The 20,386-nt window shown below is 49.6% G+C and overlaps 10 protein-coding genes across 10 annotated transcripts; 4 read left to right on the forward strand and 6 right to left on the reverse strand.

Moving 5' to 3' along the window:
• Nucleotides 1–655: 655 nt before the first annotated feature.
• On the forward strand, nucleotides 656–1,765 carry N7471_002302 (uncharacterized protein; the record flags this gene model as incomplete). Its single annotated transcript, XM_057275022.1, has 3 exons — nucleotides 656–859; nucleotides 933–1,268; nucleotides 1,454–1,765. The coding sequence occupies 3 exons, from the start codon at nucleotides 656–658 to the stop codon at nucleotides 1,763–1,765; spliced, it is 852 nt and encodes a 283-aa protein (XP_057139660.1).
• A 1,033-nt stretch (nucleotides 1,766–2,798) lies between these two features.
• N7471_002303 (basic helix-loop-helix domain-containing protein) lies at nucleotides 2,799–4,349 on the reverse strand (the record flags this gene model as incomplete). The annotated part of the gene is made up of 1 exon (XM_057275023.1): nucleotides 2,799–4,349. The coding sequence occupies one exon, from the start codon at nucleotides 4,347–4,349 to the stop codon at nucleotides 2,799–2,801; it is 1,551 nt and encodes a 516-aa protein (XP_057139661.1).
• Nucleotides 4,350–4,551: 202 nt separating this feature from the next.
• Nucleotides 4,552–5,923, reverse strand: N7471_002304 (uncharacterized protein; the record flags this gene model as incomplete). Its single annotated transcript, XM_057275024.1, is given in 5 exon segments — nucleotides 4,552–4,646; nucleotides 4,679–5,008; nucleotides 5,208–5,354; nucleotides 5,670–5,809; nucleotides 5,820–5,923. 5 exon segments carry the CDS (start codon nucleotides 5,921–5,923, stop codon nucleotides 4,552–4,554), a joined length of 816 nt encoding a protein of 271 aa, XP_057139662.1.
• A 3,020-nt stretch (nucleotides 5,924–8,943) lies between these two features.
• On the reverse strand, nucleotides 8,944–9,291 carry N7471_002305 (uncharacterized protein; the record flags this gene model as incomplete). Its single annotated transcript, XM_057275025.1, has 1 exon — nucleotides 8,944–9,291. One exon carries the CDS (start codon nucleotides 9,289–9,291, stop codon nucleotides 8,944–8,946), a length of 348 nt encoding a protein of 115 aa, XP_057139663.1.
• Nucleotides 9,292–9,338: 47 nt separating this feature from the next.
• On the forward strand, nucleotides 9,339–11,077 carry N7471_002306 (putative Golgi traffic protein SFT2; the record flags this gene model as incomplete). Its single annotated transcript, XM_057275026.1, has 4 exons — nucleotides 9,339–9,570; nucleotides 9,757–9,877; nucleotides 10,169–10,319; nucleotides 10,925–11,077. 4 exons carry the CDS (start codon nucleotides 9,339–9,341, stop codon nucleotides 11,075–11,077), a joined length of 657 nt encoding a protein of 218 aa, XP_057139664.1.
• Nucleotides 11,078–11,710: 633 nt separating this feature from the next.
• N7471_002307 (NAD(P)-dependent oxidoreductase) lies at nucleotides 11,711–12,361 on the reverse strand (the record flags this gene model as incomplete). Its single annotated transcript, XM_057275027.1, has 1 exon — nucleotides 11,711–12,361. The coding sequence occupies one exon, from the start codon at nucleotides 12,359–12,361 to the stop codon at nucleotides 11,711–11,713; it is 651 nt and encodes a 216-aa protein (XP_057139665.1).
• A 1,207-nt stretch (nucleotides 12,362–13,568) lies between these two features.
• Nucleotides 13,569–16,064, reverse strand: N7471_002308 (tRNA ligase; the record flags this gene model as incomplete). Its single annotated transcript, XM_057275028.1, has 1 exon — nucleotides 13,569–16,064. The coding sequence occupies one exon, from the start codon at nucleotides 16,062–16,064 to the stop codon at nucleotides 13,569–13,571; it is 2,496 nt and encodes an 831-aa protein (XP_057139666.1).
• Nucleotides 16,065–16,431: 367 nt separating this feature from the next.
• Nucleotides 16,432–17,091, forward strand: N7471_002309 (ankyrin repeat protein; the record flags this gene model as incomplete). The annotated part of the gene is made up of 1 exon (XM_057275029.1): nucleotides 16,432–17,091. One exon carries the CDS (start codon nucleotides 16,432–16,434, stop codon nucleotides 17,089–17,091), a length of 660 nt encoding a protein of 219 aa, XP_057139667.1.
• Nucleotides 17,092–17,601: 510 nt separating this feature from the next.
• N7471_002310 (vacuolar protein sorting family 37 protein) lies at nucleotides 17,602–18,429 on the forward strand (the record flags this gene model as incomplete). Its single annotated transcript, XM_057275030.1, has 2 exons — nucleotides 17,602–17,873; nucleotides 17,943–18,429. 2 exons carry the CDS (start codon nucleotides 17,602–17,604, stop codon nucleotides 18,427–18,429), a joined length of 759 nt encoding a protein of 252 aa, XP_057139668.1.
• Nucleotides 18,430–18,611: 182 nt separating this feature from the next.
• Nucleotides 18,612–20,003, reverse strand: N7471_002311 (phosphatase PAP2 family protein; the record flags this gene model as incomplete). Its single annotated transcript, XM_057275031.1, has 3 exons — nucleotides 18,612–19,180; nucleotides 19,317–19,855; nucleotides 19,912–20,003. Coding segments are annotated over 3 exons (1,200 nt in total), but the record flags the coding sequence as incomplete, so codon positions are not given.
• Between the last annotated feature and the right edge of the window lie 383 nt (nucleotides 20,004–20,386).

Below are 20,386 nucleotides of genomic sequence, written 5' to 3' on the forward strand. Positions count from 1 at the left end.
CCAAGTCATGTCCAGCCCCCGTAGAAAGGCCCATAGCCCCACTATAGCTTCCTCTCACTCTCTCACACAGATCAGCCTTAAACCGATATATCGAACGGCTACTCCGTAATCCATATTCGCCGTCAACTCTACCCATTGACCAACCATGTCCTAATAACTAAGGACAATACAAAATTCCGACAGGACCGGGGGGCCAGGTCGATTAAATCGATTGTAGAGCGACCACCACAGCAAGATGCAACAAACCCTGCCAAACACCCCGAGGCATTAGTACAGAGATCTTCAAACTGGTCCTTGTTGGTCTTATTGGCTGGATCGCAATTTTATGTACAATATATACCCCGGATAGCACATCGTATACAACTTTAAACATCACTCGGTACCTCCAATAACCATATCCCCAACCCAGAAAGCCAAAAGCCACCCGAAAGACACACCCTTGATTGTTTCCCGTCAATTTTTACTGTTCACGCGACCGAATGGCCAGACCATGTTCGATCTTATGAAAAATTACCTATAAAGGGCATCTCCCATGCCCTCTGGTTCCGTGGTTGAGGTTGAGCTCCATCGGACTTCATCCTATCTTCACCTTCTAAATACTTCCCTTATTATCCCAACAGCCATCGGATCATATTCATCCCTTTACCAACATCCAATGCCAGTCGAAACAGACATTCACACCTCCCCATTCCCAGCCCAACCCTCCCCCCTGGGCCAGAACACCCGAATGCCTGAATTCAGCCTAACCGACAAGGTCGCCCTAGTCTCGGGCGCCGGTCGAGGTCTGGGCCTGACTATAGCAGAGGCTCTGTTAGAAGCGGGGGCCAAAGTGTACGCCCTAGATTATCTGCAAGAGCCGGTATGTGTATCACAATGGTGACACAACCTCATCCCCTAAAGGAATAACCCCCGATAACCCATTCCTACAAAAGATACCGGAGTTCGTACAAGTCCAGCAGCGCGCCAAGGCCTGGAATACCGAGCTGCAGTACCGCTGTGTCGACGTGCGTGACACAGTCATCCTCAATAGAGTCATCGAGGATATCGCCAATCATGAGCATCGTATTGATGGCCTAGTCGCCGCAGCTGCGATCCAGCAGGAGACGCCCGCTCTGGAGTACACTGCTAAAGATAGTAATGCCTTGCTTGAGGTTAATGTCACGGGCGTGTTCATGACGGCACAGGCTGTGGCGAGGCAGATGATTCGTTTTGGGAATGGGGGGAGTATCACCCTAATCGCTAGTATGAGCGGTACTGTCGTTAATAGGGTATGTTGGCCACCTTAGTCCGGTTTTATTACCTCGCTTTTATGTTGTCGTGTGCTCTTCCCAATAACACCATTCATACCCTAGCACTCGACTCGACACTACATTATCACCAGCCCTATCCCAGAAATCTACACTTCCCCTATGATATATCATCTATTCCTCCACGCTAACCAAAATCCAACCAGGGTTTAATCTGCCCCGTCTACAACGCAAGCAAAGCAGCCGTCATCCAACTAGCCCGCAACCTCGCCGCCGAATGGGGCCAGTATAATATTCGCGTCAACACCCTCTCCCCGGGCTACATTCTCAGCCCTATGTTGGAGATGCTGTTTGTGGAGTATCCAGAGCGTCGCGACCAACTTGCTAAAGAGAATATGCTAGGTCGTCTATCCGGTCCCCGGGAGTACCGCGGTGCGGCTGTCTTCTTGCTTTCTAATGCTAGTAGTTTCATGACTGGTAGTGACCTCCGCATAGACGGGGGTCATGCAGCATGGTGAATAATTTATGTTGTAATAAGGCGTTGGTTGGTTGTCTAAGTAATTTGTTATAATGTCTCTTTGGCAGTCCTTGCTTTTACAGCCTTTTTGGTTCAGGCAGTGATTGGCTCTATATATATTTTGCGCCTGTGGCGCTTACGTTCCTCATTTCTTCTACTTGTAGATGGTCCTATCTGGAGTAGATTCCAACCTCAGGCCCGGGGCACAGGGCTTCCTGTGTTTCCTCTTGTTCTAGTTGTGGTATTGGATGAAATAGGTGTACGACAAGTTGGTCACATCCATTGTGTTTCTCATATCTGGAGAGATATACTACTGTTGTGGTATGATGGCCCAGTAGATTAGATTGGAGAATCGGTTCCTTTTGTCCCTTAGGCCAGACTAGCATTGTCTGACAGCTACTACATATATGCGCCGTAAATACCGATATGGTGTGCAATTACAGAGACCATAGATTGATTGATAGGTACTCGGCATCAGGAGAAGCAAAGGGGGTATTAGGGAAGATGCAATCGCGTTTATTGTGCAACAAATGCCAAAGTACACAGAATGAGAGAATGAAGCAGCGAAATAATGAAATGATGAATTGAAGAGAGAGAAAATCAAGTTTCAAAACTCAATATAGACTCTGGACACAAGTAGATAAAAACGACACGTGCAGAATTGATCAAAACCATGCCCGCTATCCGAAGATGGGGCGAATGGCATAGCTCAAGTCAAGGAGAAAGAAAGATCAAGGAAATAAACAGGGTATCGATATGGAATAAGAATAAAGCAAGGTAAGACCGAAATAAGCACACAAGCCCCAGAGAAAAATCACAAAAGTAAGTTGAGAAAAGAAGAGAAGAGAACGACTCGTACGGACATAAATGCGTGACGTAATGACAACGCAAGGAAAAATCAAAGAAAAAAAACAAGAAATCACGAGCCCGTTGTCTTCACTCCTGGTACGCCGACTAATCGGTGCCCGTATTAGTACGCCGTGTATGCAAAGGTCAACTCGAATGACCAAATAAGAAAGGCAGAAACGAGCCAGCTAGCCCATCTCCATGCCGTACTCGTCCTCCTCCTTGAAGCTCATAGCAGCATGGCCAGCACTGTTCCAGTACTGTGGCTGGCCAGCGCCGTTGGCACTGCTGGTGCCGCTGTGGAACGAAGGACTCAGGCTGGGAGGAGTCAGGCCGGACATGTCGCCGCCCTGCACGGCATCGCCGGCGATGTTAGTGTGCTTGGGGACGCGCAGACCGCTACCCGGTCCGCGGGTGTAGCTGAAGGAAGTTGGGTCATTTATCTCCAGTGCATCGAGGATCTCGCTGCGCATGCGCTTCTCCTCTTCGGTTTGCTCGAAGGGCCAGGTTCCACCCAGGCTGCCGATCAGGTCGGCGAGTTCCGCTTCTTGTTGGTATTTGACGTGCAGGGCCCACATGAGATCGCGAGTCCAGCTGACAGCACCGTTGAGGATATCGCCCTTGTTAGGACCCTTCTCCTTTTCTTCGATTGGGAGACCCATTGTGATGTTACCCGCTGTCGCACGGCGGCCATTTCCTCCTGCGAGAAGAGATGTGGCGGCACCTCCGCCTGCGCCGGCCATGGAAAGAGCGCTGCTGTTCACAAGTTGCTTCCGGACCTTGTCGTCTTCCAGTCGGTGCTGAGGAACCAGGTGGGAGAGATCCTGAATGCGTTCATTGATGTTGTCGCGTCGGCGGCGTTCGACCAGGTTGTGCGAGGCACGACGACGTCGGCGCTTGGCTTCCTGGGATTCGAGATCTCCACCGCCGCCGGGGAGATGGGCGTCAACCTTAGCGGGCAGTGAGGCGTGCTTCCCAGACTTGAGGATCTCGGAGATGCCGTTGTGGTGCGATTGGTGAGGAGGAGACGAGATGGAAGAGGACTCGACGTATGACTGTGCACTGCCGGGAGTTCCATCCCATTGGTTGGACAGGCTCTTCTGGTGACGAGCCTGCAGTCCGGTCCGGATAGGCTGAGACGGGAAGCTGCCAGACTCAGGGGTACCCAATGTCAAGGAACCCAGTGCCGGTGTCTTTGGAGTCATGGGGCTGCGGCCGTCAGATGAAGTACGGTCCATGCCTTGCAAGCTCTGGCGCCTGGTGCCGAGGTAGTTCTGGTCGAAAGAGCTGGCATTGTGCATGTGGGGGTTTTGCTGGTTCATGCGATACTGCTCATAGTTGAAGCTGTTTTGAACGAACGGACTGGCCATGGGAGCATTCTCTGGGGTGTTGGAGTACATATGCGACATTTGACTTTGGTGACTCATCGCGATACCGCCAGCAGACTGGTCCTGGAGATAGTTCACATTATCGCGTTGATGACCGTTCGGGCCGCTGATCTCTAGATCCAACAGCTCGTCTGTGTCGATGCCGGAGTTTCCGAAGTTGAAGCTGGATGACATGTTCTGTTGCGAACCATAGGAGTAGGGCATGAAGCCATTCTGCTGCTGCATGGTCAAGTCGGATGGGTCGACCCCATCGGTGGGGAATTGGTTACCCATCGAGTAACTGGAGTGTGACATGATGAAAGGGGTGTAGTCGTCGGATTCGTGTTTGATGAAGAGACTCGCTTCAGCCATAGCCCGGTGAAACAATATTGGGGGGGTTGAAAATGGGGCGCAGATCGGCGAGGGGCTAAGGGAGGAGTCGTAGTGCCGATCCTACTGACTCTCCGTGACAGTTGTCAAAAGTTAGGCGGTCAGAGACGCCGAATACCGAAGAGGATGGATGGAAGAGGTGTTGGATGTGAGAATCTCACGATCTGAGCGCATGAAAAAGGTGTTAGTCAAGACTTGACCCCGCCCGTAGACGATTTGAAGATGTCGTGGCCTCCGTGCGCAAGGCAAAACAGGCAACCAAATAAAATGCAAAATAAACTGGAAGCGAGAAAAGGAATGTAAATAATTACCCTTGAAACAATGAAGATTGGAGGAATGAAGTCCGGGGAGATTGTGAGACGGGCCAATAAGCCGGGGAAATTTCCTCGGTCTTAAAGCCGGGATGAGTGGACAATCGAGGGGACTGTGCAGATACCACAAGCGTGTCTTGAGGTAATCGCAAGGCGCAAAGTGACAGGATCTTGGAAAAGATCTAGAGAACTGTGTGAGCGATGAAAGAGAAAGAAATAAAGCCGAGCAGTGCGCAAATGCGAGAAAAAGAAAAGCAGATCGGGGAGTAAGAAGATAAGAGATCCAAAGACCAGAGACGAGCAGGAAAAAAACCAAGCCCGAATCAGGCACTCAATCCCAGTTGATGATCCCAGTTGGTCGCAGTTGGATAGTTGATCCCAGTTATATCGTTTGCACAAGACACAAGTCCGGAGAAGAGTGGGGGAACAAGCGGTGGGAGAGCGGTGAGAAGTGGCGATCTGGAGGGTTTTGCTTTTTGGCCTTCCGAGGTATATGTTCGGATGTAAATCCCGAGGTCGCCTTCATCACCTCTTGCAGTTGTATAATTGCTCTTGAAGTTGTATATTTGCATTTGATTTGACCAGATCTCTTGCGCCTTGACCTCTGGGGTGTTTGCTCGGGATTTGTTGTCCACGCTCGGATTGCAATCGGAATACGAGTTGACGCAAGCGCTTACTTCCCAATAACAAAAGAAAAGAACATGCTTGGGCTTGGCTTTGAGGCTGATAAAATATTGTACCTACCAAGTGAAGAAGCGTATAAAGTTGGTATAGGTAAGTATACCTAGGTATAGACCTGTGTTGATGTTAGTAAAAGATCAAGAGTATACATCCCAAGACATCTCAATAAGCATGCAGGTCAAGATATGAAAAACATATGGGCAAAGCCCCATTCACACGTGGGGACCTGGCAACGAGGCAGCCATAGATCACAGATGCAGGAACAAAGGGAATATGTGTGATATATGGATCTTGGAGACTTGACACGTACCTGGATATGTCTTCCAAACTAGTAGCTCACGAGGTATAAAGTCTTTACGAATCAAAAGTTCGAGAACAGGAGTATGCAGTGACAACTCAGAGAGAAAAAGCACTTGCATGTTTCGCAGACAGACACCGAGGGGATGGAGACTTTATGAACTCAAGCGGCGCTCTCCTGCATCTCTCATTTGATATATTACAACATCGGTCATGCAGCCCGTCGATCGGTGGGAATCGATGAGATTCACCTACGCCATCGGACATTGATTTTTATTTTTATTTTTAATATTAAGTTGACTACTACCATCTGGATCAGAAAGGGAAAAAGGGTGTGTGAGTGTGAGTGTAAGTGGGTGTGAGTGGATTTTGGGTGAAGGAGGGGTGGCAACGGTAAACCCCCGAGCCTCTTTTTTTCTTTCTTTTCGTACTATACATAGATAATAATAATAAATAAAAAAGAAATACTACTTGACTAAAGGGAAAAAAAAGATTATTATATTCATCCAAAATAAAAAACAAACTTGGACAAAGGGGGGAAGGGTGATACAGCCGGATCAAGTAAAACGGCGGTCATCCCATGATACACATTGGGATATTTGTCACCTGTTACTACGATCATGACTCACGGGTGTCTTGAACAGAGCAAGCAGGAATGTATCAGATGAGGTCTTAGGGTTACAAGCATACCAAATGCTATCTTCTAGGAAACCCTAATCTATCATTCAGGGTGGAAGTCTGCAGAACATATTCAAGATCCCCGAATGAGACCATGTGGACAAGGTTGATCTCCATCAACTATGCAGAGTATTAGTACTCAAGACACCGGAGATGGTAGAGATCGACTAGCATGCGAAAATGACGGCGAGTCGCAAATATTATCCGGCAAATCCCATTACCTTGGTAATACTAGAGATAGACAAGTTTGGACAAGATCCTAGTTATATATGTGAAATCAGAAAACAGAAAAGAAAAAAAGAAAAACACAGTAGCCCACAGACCACATCCATAAGCACTATCAATTCTGCAAGAGGATCAGTGCGGTCTGTTCTTCATGTGGGATGTCGTGCAGAGTCTGGAGTGATGATCATATCTGGCTGTGATCGTCAAGGGAGCTTGGACCTTCATATTGCTCCGCTCTGACTGCGCACTTAGTCTTGAGTCTCTTTGGTTTATTTTTATTCTACGTAAGGGGCGGACTCGTGGGTATTGATCTGGGATACAGCGGCAAAGGAAATAATGTCATAGTTCAATATTTAGAAACCTTTAGAATGTTCAAAGCAGTTGGTAAGTTCGGATTTCGGACTTAACCGTTCGATCTTCATCCGAAGCGGAAAAATAGAATGGTAGAATGTGGTGGAGGGAGACAATTGGAGGGGTTGGAATGTGTCTTAAGACCCCTCCACCAATAGTGAATCAAAGCAATACACCTCACTTTGGTATGACTGTGCTGAGCCACATCGCCAAACTTTCCCCTCTTTGTGAGCCACTCCGGTTTAGGAGTGATAGTATTCTACGATCGACGGATGGGGATTGATCTCCGGGATTCGTTTTGAGTGGAAAATGGATCCGACGTCCCGTCCCGTCAAGGTTCGACCATACACGCCTAGTATCCACGGTTGACGCAAGGGAGATAGAGATGTTGTGTTTTAGGATCTATTTGGATAGTATTCAAAGCACTCAAGAGGTTGAGACTATCTATGTCTTACCCGAAGTACCCGCGCACAGGACCCTGATATGACGACATCGTACGTGGTTAAGGTCGCACTCCATTCCGGGGGTGACAGATAAACCGACTCGTGTGCATCGGACATTCTACAGAGTAGTAATACAAAGTAAAGCAGATGCCAAAAAGCAAGAAAAACAGGGAAATAGAAAAAGCAAAAGCAGAAGCCAAATTTGGAGAAACAATGAGGCTAGTGCCAATGTTACCCACGGGGCAGAGTCCGGAGTGCATATTAGCGCCCTTATGGTTATCGGATAATTCCCCTAGGTGGTACACGGGTAGCTACATAAATACGGTCAACAGGCAAAAGGTTATATAATGGGTATGCAACATCATCTGCATGGAGTTCTTCCGATACGACTGCCGGCAACTATAGCCGTTATAGCCGTTATAAATGCTTCTGCAGGGCTGTCCAATACAAGAACTTCCAAGGTTGTCCGCCACTCTACTGTTACAGTTACGGCCGATCGCCACAGGGTGCGCACCAGCCATGAAGGATCGACAGTAGGACGGCAACTAATGATTGAAAGTTGCAGAAAGAGAGGGGTGAGACTATCAATAATGGTCTATCAATAATGGTCATGAGTCCAGATCGAGTATAGTAAAGAATAGAATATTAATATATTGTAACTTAATATTATAGTAAATAAGTCATACGGCAACTCCATTTGAAGCAGGTTGATTTGATTCATATGGCAACAAGAACTTATAGGAAAGTATATTTTTGCATACATTCACGGGTTTTGACAAATTCCAGCGGCTATAGCGCGAAGGAAAGAAAGATGTACAGTAGGAGTTATGTATCTACAATTTTATCACCTAATAATAACCGAGAATAAATAAAAATCAATAGAGAATAATATGCGAAGTTGCTTATAGGTGGGTTATATACTTGATGCTACATATTTGGATCGCGCTATACCCCATTTGGCACAAGCCTCCTTTCCCCAACTTCATTGCAGAACTGGGAACTGCCACTATACAACTTATACCTCTACACGCCACCTAGGCAACATTTCACCCTCTTGGTAAGTGACATGTAACTCTTTCATTTCTCTGGTCATATTCCTATGGGGGGGTCATCCTGGTCAATAACCCCACAGGGCTCGGTCCGAGAGCTTTGTACCCCAACCCTGGAAACCATCATCTGACAGCTTCAGCACTTAACGCCGATCGGGTTGGTCGCATCGGTAGCTTCACGCCATCTCGTCATTTTGCTTGGTTCCCCTCGTCTTTCTACCCTCCCTTATCGATAGCGCAGCGCTTCCTTGTCCAATCAGCATCCTTCGACTCCCTACGCCGTGTTCGCTTCCCATCCCTTCTCGGATCGTGCCCGCAAGGTTCAACGCTTCCCACCTATCTTCTGCTTGGTTGGCTTATCTCGCCGCATTATTGCACGGCCTACCTTCGATTACGATCCACTTGCGCCGCGCTAGAGGACTCCATACCCCCGGTGGTCATCGCCATCTCCGCAGAGATAGCTGCAGATCCCGTTGCGCTGACGCCTTATCACAGTGCAATAGGCAGCCCTTTTCTTGGTCGGGGAGGTTGTCCATAAAGTTTATCTATCAGCCTGCCATATTAAAAACCTCTGATCTTCCGATCTTGGCCGCATACCCTCGAGTCGGAGAACTTTCCTCGAAAGTGGCCCCCATTTGAACCGAGTCACGGCTTGCCCCAGCTCATCGGAAGCCGAATCCACGTTCGACACAGTTGTCATCTGCCCCTCTGTTGGCTTGACTAGGTCCCCGCCTCTAGCCAATCCTTGAGGATCATCCATCACCCGGCGCAGATCATCTGCACTCCATCTCGCATAGTCCCTGCAGACCGTTCTCTTGGTCTTGACTTCTTGGACCACGGGCCTTCTCTGCAGACGCAGTAGTGCACGCACCTCCTCTACTCGTTTCATTTGGCATCTAAAACTTAACTAAAACCTGACTAAAACTAGTCTCAAACATGGCGAATAACTCGTTCCGAGACTCTGTCAACTCACTGGGGTGGTCGCGTAGAGATCCGGATCTCCCCGTGAACACTGGCGCGTCATCGAACACTCCATTCTTATCTCGTCTTCGGTCTTACAACCCGTTCAGCGAAGGCGGCTATGTTCAACTGCCCACTCATAATGAAGGCCCTGGGGCCCCATTGCCGGCAGCCACTCGACGGGAAGAAGAAGAGGGCTTCTTTGCTTGTAAGTTTTTCTTTCTCTGTCTTGTGACCCTCCGATCCCCAGATCCTCCCGTACACCGTTGCGTAAGATTCAGGTGATGAGACCGCAGTTCCTGCGCCGGGAGGATTCATTACCACCATGCTTGTTTATGTGGTTGTGAGCCGATAGAAGAAGAGAGAAACACACTAACACGGACTCTGCGTATAGTGAGTCGGTGGGACCGCATGCTCATCTTTGGCGCATGTAATTTGGGCGCCGCCGTCTGTTTCATGATCTGCTTCTTCTTGTTCCCCGTCTTGTCACTCAAGCCCCGCAAATTCGCGGTCTTGTAAGTTGCCTCCGCGATGGTCCGCATTAATGTGGGCTATGTTCCCCGGCCTTTTATGGCTTTCCCAGCCATTTCCCCCCTGTTTCCCCAGTTACCTCATGCTCTCGGACGACCGAGCAAATCCCGAGCTGTGATAGACCAGGTCATCGGTCAATTTTGGTTAGGGCCATGTGCGCCTTTGTACTTCACATTGCAACCTGATTGGTCCTGACCTCGACCTATATCTGCGCCTCATGCGAAGAACTTTAGTCTCGGTCTTGGATATCTCTTGCTAACTGGTTTCTTTACTAGATGGTCCGTCGGCTCTGTCTTGTTTTTGATATCATGGGCGGTTCTCATGGGACCGTGGACTTACGCTAAGCATTTGATCTCGGGATCACGGTTGCCATTCACAGCGGCCTATTTCGGATCGATCGCCCTCACGCTTTACTTCGCCATCGGTGTAAGTAAAATGGATTTCGTTATCTTCCTTTTTTTCGTTTTCGTTTTCGGATTTGAATTTCGTGTTTGGTCTTTACGCTTCATCTCGTTGCACGCCGACGATCCCTCCCCTCCTCATGATACTCCCCTCTGCATTTCCTTGTTTGTCGCACACTCGCTCCCCTCGCTCTACCCGAGTCCGTATGGTCGCACTGCACAACCGGGAAAATGGGAATCTTGCAGCCTTCACATCCATGGCGCAGTACAACCTGAAACCACGGCTTGTCATGCCTGCTGTTGGCTGCAGCCACTTTAGCTCCTTCTGTTCCATCCCACCCTGCACTCGGCCGGTCTCTCTGCTCTGAATCTTGCGCCTGTACTACGTCCCATCACGGCGCGGGTCTTGGATGCCCTTTCCCTTACTTCCCCTTGTCCGACACATCCCGGTGTCACAGAGCGCGGAGTCCAGAGCCATCGAGATCAATCTATGTCTCACCGTCCCTGACTACTCGGTCATCTTGTTATACCTGCATATCACAACTACACACCATCCACTTGCCACATTTGGCAACACATCCTCTTTTAGAACCTCTTGCTGACTGCCGTCTCTTTTTTGGTGCATTCTAGCTTCAGAATCTCTTCCTCACTCTCATCTCCTCGATCTTCCAGCTCGCTGCCCTCGCCTGGTACCTCGTCAGTTACTTCCCTATGGGCAGCACTGGCCTGCAGTACGTGGGTCGTTTCGGAGCATCGCGTGTTACCGCTTGGATTAGTGGTTGATTTGTTCACTTTCTCGTGTCTGATACCCTGTCCTTTGTCAGTCATCGCATACATCGGGCGGTCGCCTCGTGGTTACTTTGATATCGGGCGCGGTTTGGGCTCTTCGTTGTGCATATGTATCTAGCCAGAACTACAGTGTTTGGCGCTTTGGTTTCCTTTTCTTTCTTCCAAATACTTATGTTTGCATGCGGACTTCCTCTCTTGGGAGTACAATACTAAATATTGATATCATAAAGGGAACTTGTAGGTTACCAGTACATATACACCGGATTTTAGGCCGACATGGCTTTCCCTTTCCGTTTGAGTGCTAGATACCTACGGGGTGGATCCCCTATCATACCGGTGCTTAATGAAATTCAATTAGTCAATACAAAATTTTATCTTACAAAATTTTACAAGAGATCATTCTTTCATGGTGAACAATGAGTATGGGTCAGGAACAGTTAAGAATCCGGCTATAAGCAGGGTGTATGTATGATGCAGCTTTGTAGTAGTCAGAAAAATAGACACTCCAAGACATAGAGAAGACTAGGATGGGAGTACATTTTGATCTACGATGTTTATAAGTACGAGGAATAGAAAGATTAAAATTACTATATAGAGCCTCCCATACCCTGACACCATGACACCCCATCAGTTCGATATCACAGGAGTGCTTCGATCCCAAGTGCTCTTCTCAACAGCATCCACCAGACAGGCCGCCACACTAGCCCTTGAGATCCCCCCAAGGCCCGCGAAAATACCGAGTCCTTTCCCATCGTCACCAAGGAACTGAACAGGCGCCTTTTTTGACATAGTCAGTCTCGCTGGCCTCAACAACACGAATTCCAATCCGCTGTTCTTAAGTATCTCATCGACATGATTGTGGTCCGCGAATGGATACCTAAGGCTCGTGCAAGAAATTGCGAACTTCATAAGCACAGTGATATTCGCGAGCGAAGACCCGACTCCAAATGAAGACAGAGTCGCAATCTTGGAAACGCCGTGTCTTTTCATAGCAGCGACGAGGTTTTCGTGAGTTTGAGACATAACTCGAGTCCCTTTTTCTGTCGGGGATGAAAGCGTGACGATCACGGCAGTTGGGAGGTCGCCTTGGACTGCGTTGAAAGCGCTTTCAATGTCCGAAGGTTCCACCGGTGTGCCCTTCACGATGGTCAGGCCTTCCTTGGCTGGAAGTGAAGAGGGATTCCGAATCAAGGCTGTAATCTTGTGGCCGCGCTCCAATGCTTCATCGATGACCAGACGGCCAGTCTGTCCACTGCCACCAAGAACGAGAACACGCATAATTGGAGATGCGGTTGTGGTGTGGTAGGATGCTGAATTTATTCCTGATTCTTAACCGGTGGTTTGGATTAAAACTGTGGTACAATGATTTTGGTGAATCTTTTGAACTTGAGATCAATGATGAATTGGATATTTTGAAACATCTAACCAAGCGGGAATCCTGGATATATATATGACAAATAATAAGGCTTATTGCAACACATAGCTAATTGCTGTGCATGACAACGACGCTTGTTGCCTAGTGAGTGCTTGGTTAGTTACTGGAACTAAGTGGTGACGTGTTCAGGTGAGGCTGATTCCTTATCAATCTATCAATCTCGCCATCAACTGTAGTCCGAAGTCCGAGACTCCGTAATGTTACAAATCATGTTGCCTACCGGACAAACCTTGAATGATCATGTAAATTATGAGAGCCCTATGATCCAAGGCATCAGGGCTTGCGACGACTCTCACCTTCCCGTGGTAATAGGAACTTAAGAGTATATTCTCAGAAGAGGTCGACCCCTCGATTGCGAGACACGCGAGAACGAGCGGCCACGTTGCGGTGAGGCTACATTAGTCTCTTGGGCCATATTCTTGGAGAAATGTGACTTAACCACGGCGGTTAAGGCTTACAAGCTTTGCCATAGAATACGACTAGACCTGGCCAAAACCCAGGGCCCAACCAACCCGCGAAACAGCCCGCCTATAGGTCCACGGGTCTACTGATTACTGACTAACCGACCCATACCTGGGGCTGGGCGGGTTGTGACAACCTTGGAAGGCCGTAGGCTGCTGAGTCAGGGAATCATTACATCCATAGCAACCAAGAGTATTGAGCTGCCATGTTTCTTAGGGCTCCAAGTCATCGCAAAATTATGTTCGGACTCGTCCAGCCTCGATCAGCAAGGTTGAGCGTTTGCCTTAATGTGAGATTTGCCTTGCGATATCGCTGGGATTGAATATATCCCACTGCTGCATATCCACAGGCCGATAGCATGTTCATAAATATCTACACAGCCCCTGGCGAGTGCATGAACATCACTGCTTCCTAAGTATGAATAATATGGATTCATTCGATATCAAAGCTAGCTCATCGAATAAATGGGGACGCGCACAAGGTCTACAATGTAATGCAAAAGGCACCATAAAAATGCAATCCAGCAAAGTCATCATAATCAAAGTCAATTCCATCTTCTTAATCATTCAAATCGAAGATAAAACCGCCTCAATACTTCCCCCGACTCATAACTAACCCAACAACACCATCAACAACTTTAACACCCTCAACCTCCGCCTCATAGATCCCTGTATCCCCACCAGAGCCAACCTCAACCCACCGCCGCAGCAAATCATTACTCTCCTTCGGCTTAACATCGGGCGATGCCGTGCCGACCGTGATATGCGGAATAGGATTTGCGCACGGCCACTCAGACTCATCCACACCGGTCTCTTTCTCGACGCCCTCGGCAGGCAGGATGCGCGCGACAAAGGTCATGATGCGGTTATCCCAGACGAGACGCTCGATGCGCACGCGCGCGGAGCCCAGGGGCGGCGGGTGCTGGATGGAGTTTTCGACGGGGTTTTTGATCTGCGTGTCAATGTAGCGGGTTGCTAGCTGCTCCCAGGTCTCTGGATTGTCTTTCTTGGAGGCGCGGTGGATGAGGGTAACATGGAAGGTTGGTTGGAGACGGCGGGAGTTTACTAGTTGGTTGTAGAGACGGGCTGTTTCGGGGGAAGTTGTTGGTGGGAAGAGGGAGTGCAGGATTGACGTTATTTCGTTTGTTGGGAGGGAGATGTTGAAGTATTCGATCTTTTTGGAGAGGGCTTCTGGGGACAATGGGGAGTCTGTTGGTTCGGGGAGGAGGGAGCCGTTGCCGTTGCCGTGGTTTTTGTTTTTGTTCTTTGGCTTTTGTGGGGGACCATAGCTGTAGCTTAGATCTTTTGTCACGGTGTAGTCATCCAGGGCGGCGGCAATGGCTTCGTCGAGAGCTGCTGCCGTTGGGATGGTTGGCACGAGGCGCGGGTAGGCGGCGTGTAAGGCTTTGACGATTGTTTCGAGGTTCTCGCGAGATGAGGCGCACACGTCGAGGTCTATGACGTGATCGAAGCTCAGGTCTGGCGAGCGGGTCGTGTCGACGCCTTCGAAGCGGCCGAGGAATCCCTCCATGATTCCGACGGTCTCTTCCTGGGCGTTGGTGCCAGCCCGGATGGATTGGTGGTTGTCGCCACGCTCTAGCACACGTTTTCGAGTGACTTCTCGGATGGCGGGGAGTCTGTCTGCCTTGGGCTCGTGGACGTAATGCAGAGCGACGAACTGCGCATCCGGGAGCACAGGGTAAATATCCTCCATGAGCTGCTTGCGTTCGCGCTTTTGATGGTTGTTGCGATCAGCGATGACAACGCTGTGTTCTCCCAGAGCATGGCTGACCTCGAAGGCGAACTTCTTGGGCTTGTTCTTCTGTTTGGGGATGTTGTCATTCTGAACATGTCCCCATCCAAAGAGCTTAACCAGAGCCAAGGCGACTGTCGTCTTTCCACATCCCAGCGAGGCAATTGGCTCGAGGATGACATTTTTGTTGATCTCGTTCAATTCACTCTGCTTTTTAGTCCCTAGAGCGATAAGCTCGGATCCATTTAATCCTCGTTCCTTGAGGAAAGCCTCCCGTAAAGCGATGATACCGTGGTTATGCATATATTCAGTTGCCATATGAGGGTTCTTCATCAGAACCCGTCGAGCAAACTGCAAGTACTCTTCAGTGACCTGCTCATGCTTCCTGATCTTGGGATGTCTCCCTCCGATGACAGCTTTGGTGCATTCACGCCACTGGCGGTACATCAAGTACGGCTCCTCGAACTTGTACTTGAAGAACCAATTCCGATAGGGCTCAGTTCCGTTCTCGCTCAGCTGGCATCGGATGACGAAGCCCTCGGTCTCACGTCCATCCCATGTTCCTGTCTCTGCACATCCTTCTAGGAAGCTCTGCACTCTAAAAATATCATCAAAGACCTCGAACTTGGCCTTCTTGAAGCCCCAGTCATCAGCGAACTTGTGCACATCGTCACAACACATTGTCTGAAAGTCAGGTTGGTTGTAGTTGAGACCGTGGAGGTAGATGCCCGAAGAAGCTTCGTCGTAGGCCAGCACATGCTCCTCAAAAGTGTCGTCACAGAGTTCTCCAACGGCGGTGACATTCATCTGGCGCAGAGTTCGGGCAAGGTCTTTAACAGACCGATTCACGGACGAGACATGGCGTTCCGTCCATTGTTCTCCTGCCTGCGCGTGGCTGACTTTTGTATCCTCGCGGGCTCCAGTCGAGTGTTTGCTGCAGACTAGCAATTTGTCGTTCGCCAAAGCAGAAATGAAGATAATGCATCCATTCTCCTTCACACTCAGCTCGTAGGGACCCCTTGTGTTTTTCTCGATGTTGCGCCATTCTGTGGCCTTTGTCTCGCCTATGTTGAAGAACTTGTCGTATCCGCGCGTCGTAATTTCGGGAATGTTGTCTTTGCGTTTGGTGGTGAAAAGACCTCGCGCATATGTGGGCAGACCGGCTTGCTTGTAGTCCCAGTCCTGGAACTTCCACGAGTCCACGGTCACATCTTTGGCTACCTCAAAGGTATTCTTTTTGCAGGTGAACTTTGTCTCACCCTTTTTAGCTTTGCGAGCAGTCTCCAGGGCTTTCACCAGCTGCGAGATGACGTGGGGATCTTGAGTCGCCATGTCTTGTGTGTTGGGTATATCAAAGTGGGAGATCGGCGGGACGGAGAGGACGGAGAGGAGGGGCAGCCAAGAGTGGGGGGGAAAGAGAAGAGGTGGAATAATTTTCCTGACCTCCTGCCTGAGGTATTCTGAGGGTATTTGTAGAAAAGTGAAATGAAATAAAGACAGAGAATATAACAAAAGTACCAGAGACGGAAAGGCCAAAGACCAGAAGAGTCAGACTGAATGTGTCACAGTGCGGGGAGCCGAAAGGGAAAAGGCGGATATTTTTTTTTTCTGCTTGGACTTCCAAGGTTGACCTACTTTAACCACAATTTACTTTTGACTCACTTGATTTACCAGTTTCACTTTAATACTTTGACTCATAATGGCCCAAAACCCTTACCTCTTGGCCTGCGACAACCCAACGGCCCTTCTAGAGCTGCTGCGGTCCAACCCCTCGATCGCATCGAGCCAAGATGAGTCCGGATACTCATTGCTGCACGCCGCAGCCTCATACGGCCATATCGATCTCCTACGTGCTCTAGTGAAAGAATTCAACGTCGATGTCAACCTCCTCGACGAAGATGGCGAGACATGTCTATTTGTAGTCGAGGAGAGTGACATCGCGCGCTGTTTAGTCGAGGAGCTAGGTGTGGAGGTCAATAAGAAGAACGCCGAAGACTTTACAGCTGTGGAAAAGTTCGAGACCGAGAATGACTTCCCACAGGTCGCTACCTATCTCCGCGAAGTCGTCGGGGGCGCTCCTGCTGCTCCAACGCACGCTCAAGCCGCCGACGTTTTGAACTCGTCCGGGCCCATCCCCGGCAGCGATATGAGGGTCAACATTGGAACAATGACGGAGGAAGAAGCCACTGCTGGTGGTGAACCCGATCCAGAATTCAAAAGGCGCATTGAGGAGCTTGCTACGCGTGAGGACTATTACAGCGAGGAGGTGCAGAATGAGGTGCGCGAGTTGGTCAAGGATGCCATGGCTGGCTCGAATATTGAAGCTATGGAGCGGGAAATTCGGAGGAGAACTGAGTAAGCAGGAGCATTGCGGCTGTTAAACCCATTCCACTGTCATGCGAGAGTTCTGTCTCTACATGAGACCCCCGTCGCATTCGAAGATGCGAATCACCGGAAGAAATCCATCCAAGCATTTTCAGTCGGAGTCCAGTCCCTGCTGGTTCTATCGGGCGCGGACGGGTACTCTACCGTTGTCCCAGGAATCTTTTATCTCTGAAGTTTTGAGTCTCGCTGTGAAGGCTCGCTGTTAGACTCCCGTTCCTGTTGGGGGTTATCCGAGTGGTTCGGAGGCCTGAAGAGAAGCTTCTAGACGATCTTGTAACTAGGATTAAATCACGAAATATCACGATATATCCATTGAAGCAATTTATAGTACAACATACTTAGTTGTTATCTAGAGATAGCACTATCATATCATGTCATGATGCATCTGCATAGATCATCGGTCTAGTCCCCGCCAAGCTCGAGCCCATCCCGCATCTCCGACGTAACAACATAGCTTCCACCTACAACCACCCAACCACATATCATGTCGGAACCACCACCATTCCCCCCGCAATCGCAGTTCTACTCATCCCAAATCATGAACCCCGACACACCACCTCCACCACCCCCAAAACCCAACAGCCACGAAACCAGTCGACGCGGCACCCCGCAAAACACCTCAGCACATGCCTGGCAGCCAGACAACCAGACAGGCGCACATCATGGCGCATACCCCAATAATTCTCAACAACCATATATCCCCGATCCCCCAACGATCGAGGAGGGCTGGCTCCCAGACCTGGTATCCGACAAATCGTGGGTCCCCTCAAACCTCCCCCTCCCCCAAAGTAATGATAACAGCACCTCTAACCCACGCAAACCCAGAACAACCGACCTCCAAACAATCCTCAAAGACCCAGCTCTAATCTCCGCCCTCTCAAGCCAACACCCTTCCTACTCAACCCGCCAACAATACATCGAGACCCTAATCCAAACAAACAAAGACCTCGCAACCCGCCTCCTAGAAATGCAGAACCACCTCGCCGAAGTCCGCGCTTCCACCGAAACAATGCTGATCACACACCAGTCGCTGGAGGTCTCCTGGCGCAAAAAGCAAGCCGAGATGGACGCCGCCCTCGCCCCGTGGTCGCCGAAAGCACTATACCAGCGCTTCAGCGCGGCAATCACGGAGCAAGAGGCTGTCTGCCATGCTGTTGAGGAGAGTTTCCTTGATGAGGACCATCACGGGCGGGCCACGGAAAAGGAGATTGCAGATTGGGTCCGGCGCGTACGGGGCGAGGCGTCTAAGTTAGCGGCTCGGAAGGAGGCTAAGGCACGGTGGGATGAGGGACGAGTTGGGGGTTGGCGATGAGGCCTTCAAAGTAACCTCAAAATACAAATAGTCACCGTCTGACTGCCATTTACGATGCCATGCTGCCTCCGATTCATGATATATTCACTTTGCACTATACAATACAATATACACATTACTTTCAATGTCCTGCTTCATCCGAATCGCTCTTAAACACCCAGGAAACCTACCACTCACTCACCCTCAAGCCTAACAGCCTCACCCTCAAGCCTAACAGCCTCACCCTCACTACTCACCGGCTTAACATGTTCCTGACCCTGAGCATGTCCCTGCCCATTACCCCTAACCCCCATCTGCCTCACCGCAGCCGCGCCCTCAATATCAACATCCAACGCCCTCTCACCAGCCCACCCATCCGTCCCGAGCGAACTAGGGAACCCAACGCCGCGCCCAAAAGCGCGTCCCCGACTGCGCGCACCCCAAGCCCAGCCGGCGCCACGCCGAATCGGGATATGGTACATATTAAAGCCGATATAAGCGAAGAAAATGCCGAGCGCGGCACCGAAGAGAATATCAAAGCCATGGTGTCTGTAATTGAACCAGCGCGACGCAGCGATAAAGCACGCTGTTGCAGTCGGCACGAACGCAATCAGCATTAGGTATACGGGCGGTGCGGCGCCACGTCTCCGCACAGATGAACTGTCGTCGGTGTGGCGCTGGTCTTCGACTGGGTACCGCGGGAGATAGGGGAATGCGACGGAGAATTTGGAGCAGAGCCAGAGGGTTAGGTAGATTAGACCGGCGAAGGAAACTGGGGTTTTATTAGCTGTATTCGAATTGGTGTGTATATACTGTCGCTGTCATTGTGTTTTGTATCCACATCCGAAGATGGGATGCACATAGACATAGACACGCCTATGGTATGGAATGTTGTGTTATAAACTTACAAGAAGCATGCCCACTCGGGAAACTCGCAAAGCCATCAAGGCGCAGCGAATTACTCTGATCCCGACAAATTTCCCACGAAACCAGCGTCGCGGCACCGCGCACCGACTCCCCAAGCCCACCAACCGTGAACTCCGCAATGCGCGCTAGGTCTGGATTGCAGCGCGCGAGGAGATCAGGTCGCGGTTTTCCGATTAGCGCCTTCAAACCCTGGGTAGCGCTCCAGGTGCTTGCGACGGCCAGCGCGAGCCCCATCCAGCCGACGTTCCATTCCCAGAATTTGCGGCGGATGTATTGCGCTGCCAGGGGGTTGGGGTTAGATGAGGAGGTGGGGGTGGAGGAGGAGGTGGCTTTTGCTGGGACGAGTAGCCATGAGAGTAGGAAGATTATAATCGCCGGTGCGAAGAGGCCGACTATAATGAGGGTTGTGTTTGTTACGGTTTCTTTGGAGAGGGGGTAGCTGATTGTTGGGTCGGTTAGGCTGAAGGGGTGGTGGTTTGGGGATTGTTTATAGAATCCGTAGCCGATTAGGGCGATGCCGCTGGTTGGGATTGTTAATTGGGGTTTTTATGGGTTGGATAAGATGGTTGTACGTACATGATGAATATCCAGTCGATTATGTAGGATATTACTAGGAGCTTGGAGATGGCTGCGAGACGAGTTACCGTCTCTCTGATGGGGATGGGCATGGCGGTGTGATGCAATTAGGGAATTAGGGAAGAATGATGAAATTGAAATCCAAGAAATAAAATGACAATGATGATGATAATGATAATTAACTCTTATATGCAAAGTGAAGTTCAAGAACGTTGTAACCTTGGGAAGACCCTGGGGGATGACGAAGGGTTGAGGCGGAGTAAAGCTTAGAAAAAGTCTAAATCAACTCAAATACTTCAGGGATATCAGGGATATACAGTAACCATTTGAAAGCGAATTGAAAGAAGATTTTATGATTCTATACTATCTACCTAGGTACTAGAACTATATATAGTACGGAGCATTCACGCCATTGATTCCACTCCACTTTCCTAATATATCATCCATAGATTGTTCATGCAGGATAGTTTATTAC

Source organism: Penicillium samsonianum, assembly GCF_028829775.1.
Source record: "Penicillium samsonianum strain IBT 33392 chromosome Unknown utg000002l_segment0_segment0, whole genome shotgun sequence".
NCBI lineage: Eukaryota > Fungi > Ascomycota > Eurotiomycetes > Eurotiales > Aspergillaceae > Penicillium > Penicillium samsonianum.